The sequence below is a fragment of the Corylus avellana genome, chromosome ca9 (genome assembly GCF_901000735.1).
Source record: "Corylus avellana chromosome ca9, CavTom2PMs-1.0".
In the NCBI taxonomy this organism is placed as follows: domain Eukaryota; kingdom Viridiplantae; phylum Streptophyta; class Magnoliopsida; order Fagales; family Betulaceae; genus Corylus; species Corylus avellana.
Genome location: NC_081549.1, coordinates 17561756 through 17568230, shown reverse-complemented (window position 1 = coordinate 17568230; position 6475 = coordinate 17561756). Strand labels below are relative to the sequence as shown.

The 6475-nt window shown below is 39.0% G+C and overlaps 2 protein-coding genes across 2 annotated transcripts; both read left to right on the top strand.

The window, feature by feature from the left end:
* The first annotated feature begins 1814 nt into the window (after positions 1-1814).
* On the top strand, positions 1815-3938 carry LOC132162393 (receptor-like protein 6). Its single transcript, XM_059572627.1, has 2 exons — positions 1815-2153; positions 2247-3938. The coding sequence occupies exons 1-2, from the start codon at positions 1815-1817 to the stop codon at positions 3936-3938; spliced, it is 2031 nt and encodes a 676-aa protein (XP_059428610.1).
* On the top strand, positions 3815-5073 carry LOC132162056 (putative receptor like protein 25). Its single transcript, XM_059572303.1, has one exon. The coding sequence runs from the start codon at positions 3959-3961 to the stop codon at positions 4922-4924; it is 966 nt and encodes a 321-aa protein (XP_059428286.1). The 5' UTR covers positions 3815-3958; the 3' UTR covers positions 4925-5073.
* The last annotated feature ends 1402 nt before the right edge of the window (positions 5074-6475 follow it).

Sequence of the window (6475 nt, the reverse complement as noted above, 5' to 3'; positions counted from 1 at the left end):
TCTCCATCTTCCTCTACATAAATATCATTCCAGTTTACATCAGTTACTCGTAGATTGCACTTTCATCATTTCCAATTGAAGCAAATCCATCGCTACTTCTTCTACTTCCTATTCTACACCTTCGGTTTCCGTCCCGTGCCAAATCCCAGTGGTTTTTGGTCGGCCAAGACTTGAGTCACAGGACGGAAAGAGATTTTAGGACTTGGGAGACTTTCGAAGTCAAAAAAGCAGATTGGGACAAATAACGCGGCTAGTGGAAAGTAAAGCAAACAGTGAACCCAATGGTTGAGCTTCGTGGAAAGCCCATAACTTTTGCTACCCCTTAGACTGCTCTTGATTACTATTCTCTCCATCTTCCTCTACAAAAATATCATTCAAGTTGACATCAGTTACTGATAGATTGCACTTTCATCATTTCCAATTGAAGCAAATCCATCGCTACTTCTTCTACTTCCTATTCTACGCCTTTGGTTTCCGTCCCATGCCAAATCCCAGTGGTTTTTGGTCGACCAAGACTTGAGTCATAGGCCGGAAAGAGATTTTAGGACTTGGGAAACTTTCGAAGTCAAAAAAGCAGATTGGGACAAATAACGCGCTAGTGGAAAGTAAAGCAAGCAGTGAACCCAATGGTTGAGCTTCGTGGAAAGCCCACAACTTTTGCTACCCCTTAGACTGTTCCTAATTGCTATTCTCTCCATCTTCCTCTACATAAATATCATTCCAGTTTACATCGGTTACTCGTAGATTGCATTTTCATCATTTCCAATTGAAGCAAATCCATCGCTACTTCTTCTACTTCCTATTCTACGCCCTTGGTTTCCGTCCCGTGCCAAATCCCAGTGGTTTTTGGTCGGCCAAGACCTGAATCATAGGCCGGAAAGAGATTTTAGGACTTGGGCGACTTCGAAGTCAAAAAAGCGGATTGGGACAAATAACACAGCTAGTGGAAAGTAAAGCAAATAGTGAACCCAATGGTTGAGCTTCGTGGAAAGCCCACAACTTTGCTACCCCTTAGACTTTTCCTGATTGATATTCTCTCCATCTTCCTCTACATAAATATCATTCAAGTTTATATCAGTTACTCGTAGATTGCACTTTCATCATTTCCAATTGAAGTAAATCCATCTCTACTTCTTCTACTTCCTATTCTACGCCTTTGGTTTCCGTCTCGTGCCAAATCCCAGTGGTTTTTGGTCGGCCAAGACTTGAGTCACAGGCCGGAAAGAGATTTTAGGACTTGGGAGACTTTCGAAGTCAAAAAAGTGGATTGGGACAAATAACTCGGCTAGTGGAAAGTAAAGCAAACAGTGAACCCAATGGTTGAGCTTCGTGGAAAGCCCACAACTTTTGCTACCCCTAAGACTGTTCCTGATTGCTATTCTCTCCATCTTCCTCTAGATAAATATCATTCCAGTTTACATCAGTTACTCGTAGATTGCACTTTCATCATTTCCAATGAAGCAAATCCATCGCTACTTCTTCTACTTCCTATTCTACGCCTTTGGTTTCTGTCCCGTGCCAAATCCCAGTGGTTTTTGGTCGGCCAAGACTTGAGTCACTGGCCGAAAAGGTCACGTTCATCGGTCCTCACCCTCGTGAACCTACCATTAGTTTCATAACTTTTCAATTCTTCATTGCGTGGCTGTCTCTCATTACAGCCTCCAATGTGAAATCCACTCTCTTCATGGCTTTTCTTGATGCTTCTTTGCTCACTTCAACTCAGCTTCAGTATCTTTGTGGTGGTGGGCCAATGTTTGGACAGTCAGAGGTCCTTGTTGCTCTAATTGAAGAACAACCTTACATTCAACACTGCAATGTCCGAAAAACTTGTTCGGTGGAATCAAAGTGCCGATTGCTATTCTTGGGAAGGTGTAAACTGCTCGGAGGGAAGTGTTATTGGTCTCGATCTGACGAACGAAGCCATCTCCGGTGGATGTGATAACTTAAGTAGCCTCTTCAATCTTCAGAATCTCCAGTACCTGAGTTTGGCTCACAACAACTTCAACGGTTCTCAAATTCCATCGGAGTTTGAAAAGATGAGGAATTTGAGTTATTTGAACCTATCAAGTGCTGGCTTTGCAGGGCAGATACCAATTGAAATTTCGCGCTTGACAAGGTTGGTTTCTATTGATTTATCTTCCAATTACTTCTCGGTAGATACTCTTCTAAAAATTGCGAATCCAAGTCTCATCCAAAGAGGTCCTGTTCTGAAACTTGAGAATCCAAGTCTCAATGTGCTGGTTTAGAACCTTACAGAGCTTGTAGAACTTATTCTTGATGATGTAAACATATCAGCACAAGGGAATCAGTGGTGCCAGGCCTTATCATCTTCACTGCCAAATTTGTGGGTGTTGAGTTTATCAAATTGTTATCTTTTAGGCCCTATTGATTCCACCTTACTGAAGCTTCAGTCCTTCTCGATTATCCGTCTGGATAATGACAATTTGTCTACTCCAGTTCCAGAGTTCTTCGCAAATTTCACAAATTTGAGGTTGCTGCGTCTCACTTCTTCTGGGTTGAGAGGCACATTTCCAAGAAAGATCTTCCAGGTACCAACACTAGAGATTCTTGGCTTGTCTTATAATCGACTACTTCATGGTTCCTTGCCAGATTTTCCTCATAATGGATCTCTTCGCACTCTGTTGCTTAGCAAAACAAACTTTTCAGGGTCAATATCAGATTCTATCGATTACCTTACAAAGTTGTCTACAATAGATATTTCACACTGCAATTTCAGCGGATCACTGCCACACTCAATGGCAAAGCTTACACAATTGCTTTATTTGGACGTGTCACGGAACAAATTCACCGGACCAATTCCATCATTCAGCACGGCCAAGAAACTGACCCAAATAAAACTTTCTCATAATAATCTAAGTGGTCAGATTACATCCATTCGTTGGGAAGAGCTTCGGTATCTAGTAGGCCTTGACCTGAGTTTCAATTCACTGAATGGGAGTATTCCAGTTACTCTCTTTTCTCTTCCAAAATTGCAAAATTTACAACTTTCCAACAACCAATTTTGTGGTCAACTCAATCAATTTTCCAACATTTTTTCTTACCAACTAGACACTCTTGATTTGAGTAGCAACAACTTGGAAGGGCCAATACCGATGTTTGTCTTTGAACTCCGTCTTCAGTTCCTCCTCCTTTTTTCAAACAACTTCAATGGCTCCTTGCAGCTTCTAAATGTGATTCAACATTTGAGAAATCTTTCAACTCTTGATCTTTCGTTCAACAGGTTATTGATTGAATATAATGGAACTGATGGAATTAATTCAACTTTGTCCTCTTCCATTCCCCATATTTACGATATAAGTTTGGCTTCTTGTAGGTTGAAAAAGTTTCCTGATTTCTTGAGATACCAATCCGAATTAGTCGTTCTAGACCTTTCATACAACCAGATTGACGGAAATATACCAAATTGGCTCGGAGAACTTGGTGGTCTTGATTACTTAAATCTCTCTTTCAACTGGCTGGTGACTCTGGATCGACCTTTCTCCAATCTTTCTTATTTGGCTGTCCTGGGCCTTAGTTCAAACAAGCTCCAAGGACAACTCCCAGATCTACCACCGCGTGCCTGGTATTTGGATTTCTCGATGAATCATTTCAGCTCTGTAATACCAGCTAATATTGGTGACTCCTTTACTTCTGCTTATTTCTTCTCTCTTTCTAGCAATAACTTTTATGAGAGTATCCCTGAATCAATATGCAATGCTACATTTCTTCAAGTTTTAGATCTATCTAATAATTCCTTAAGTGGAAAAATACCCCAATGCTTGATTGAAAAGAGTGTGACTCTTGGGGTGCTGAATCTAAAGGGAAACAAACTTATTGGCTCAATTCCCGATTCCTTTCAAGACGATTGTAATTTACAAACTTTTTATCTCAATGGAAACCTAATAGGAGGACCATTACCGAAGTCTCTAGCCAATTGACAAAGTTGGAGGTCTTGAACATGGGGAACAATCTCATCGAGGATGTCTTTCCATGTTACTTGAAGAACTCGTCCATGTTGCGCGCTCTTGTATTGCGATCTAACAACTTTAGCAGGCCTGTTGCTTGTTTGGATCCTAATGCCACCTGGCCTATGCTTCAAATTGTAGACATAGCTTCAAACAATTTTACCGGTAAAATTCCAAAAATTTCTGCCTGGAAAGCAATGATGGATACTGAAAATAGGGCCCAATTTGAATTCTTGTGTTTCAGGCATTTGTACTATCAAGATTCCATAATACTTACCTCCAAAGGTCGAAATATGGAGTTGGTGAAGATTCTAACTATCTTCACCTCAATTGACTTTTCTTGCAACAATCTTGAGGGGCCAGTACCAAAAGAACTCGGAGGACTTAGATCACTATATGTTCTCAACTTGTTGCACAATGCTCTTACTGGCCAAATTCCACCATCTCTCGCAAACTTGACTCAGTTGGAGTCCTTAGACTTGTCAAGGAACAAGCTTACGGGGGAGATTCCAGTACAACTTGCAGCTGGTCTAATTTTCCTTTCTGTTCTAAACCTTTCATTCAATCAATTCGTGGGGCCAATCCCAATGATCAAGCAATTTGCGACATTTTCTGAAGCTTCCTATGCAGGAAATAAAGGGTTATGTGGCTTCCCTTTGAAGGCAAAATGCACACATGCAAAGCCAATTTCACCGCCAACATTTAAAGAAAGTCCTTCGAACTCTGAGAATGTGATTGATTGGAATTTTATTAGTGTTGAACTGGGATTTGTTTTTGGTTTTGGAATTGTAATTTGGTCCTTTATGTTTTTGAAGAGATGGAGGATATGGTATTCCAGGCACATTGATGACATTCTTTTTAGGATCTTCCCTCAATTATATCTCAGAAAAAAAATATCGTTGAAGATGAATGCACAAAAATCAAGGGAGGAGGCATTAGTGATAGTTTATGAGAAGTAATGTACTAAAGCTTAGCGTTTATTTCTTTCTGCTTCAATAAAAGGAAATATAAAAATTGTATCTATGTAATTGGATGCAAGTGATGTCTTTAAGGTATGATGTTTGTAACTACTAAGCTGTATTATTGAAATACTTAGCTTTTGTTTCTTTGTTTTTGATGAATTTCGTGGAAGATGCTCAGGCCTTACTTGATTTTATTGCGAACTGGTTCGTTTAGTTTGCCCCATACTTGGCCGACCTCCTTTCACTTCGCTACTTTGGTCTGGCTTTATCCATGGGTTCTGTTGGTTGGTGGAGTTAAATGTACCAGGAAAGTGTTTGTGAAAATGCCCAAATAGGTAGTCATCGTGTTTTTGTCCCTCACGTTCTGTATGGGGTTATTTTTCGAGACCTGTTTTTTGTACATATTCTTTTTCTGTACTTAATTACTGCATTTTTGACTCATATTTGGAGAGGATGCACTCTCATGATCTGCATGAAGGACATGTTTATATATAAATTCTCACATAGCGAGTACAAACATCTGTAATTTGAATAAAATTGGATTCGACAAATTGTGGTGGGATGAAAGGTGGGATTTGCCCAGCTCCATTTATTTTCCCATTCCTCTTTTTTTTTCTTTTTCTTTTTTTTTTTCATTCTTCTAGATTTTTTTTTGTGCACTTCACGTTCTAATTTTTCTCTTGTAACCCCACACAATGTAGATTGGAAACGAATACATGGGTTTAATCCAATGGCTTAAGCAATGACCTATTTTTATTCTTTATTTATTTATTTTGATACTTAGAATCCAAAAAGACAAAAAACAAAAACACCTAGAGTGAACTGAATACCTCTAAAGTGAACTCTAATCACGGCTTAATAAATCATATGTTGGACGCAGAAATTAGCATTTTTGTGAACTTTTTGAGCATTCCAAAGAGAGACAATAGGGATGAGAGAGATGGTGCTAGAAATGAAGCAGCATGTGTGTGTGTTTTTTTTTTATCCTTTTTTAATAATAATTATGTATAAAAATATTAAATTCATTTAAATTATTATTATTTTTTTTAAAAAAAAAGGGGGATTATCTAGATTTTGAATATAAAAATGAGATTACATAGACATTAAAATATCATTAACTGACACGAAACGATATTGTTTTGCTTGTTCTGCCTTAATTTCCTTCATCACTCGTACAGGTTAAGAAAAATTATTGCCTTTTATGTCTTCAAATAAGGAACAATTCTAATAATGATAGAAACAAGACCTTGTATGCTCTTAATGAGGTCCATGGTCCAAGATTCCAGCCCTATCAATGCTTTATTTGGATTGAAATTTCAAATTACACAAAATTCCCATAGTTTTTAGAGAGAACTTTGCATCAAGCCTGCTTGGTGGCGCGTGGGGGCTGATCGGATTCATTGGAGCAATGTTGAGGGGATTCTCCAATTTTTCTCCTTACCTGTAGAGGATTTTCAAAGACTTCTAAAGTCAAGCAGGCAATAACACAGCAAGTGATTCACATGTACTGATGGTTGAAAAGCCATGCAAACCGTAAGCCCAACGGTC

Bases quoted from the DNA above. Each gene is read 5' to 3' on its own strand.
- LOC132162393 (XM_059572627.1), top strand. From the start codon at position 1,815: ATGTCCGAAAAACTTGTTCGGTGGAATCAAAGTGCCGATTGCTATTCT. The intron at 2,154-2,246 runs GTAGATACTCTT...GTGCTGGTTTAG, and splicing joins TATCTTCCAATTACTTCTCG to AACCTTACAGAGCTTGTAGA.
- LOC132162056 (XM_059572303.1), top strand. From the start codon at position 3,959: ATGGGGAACAATCTCATCGAGGATGTCTTTCCATGTTACTTGAAGAAC.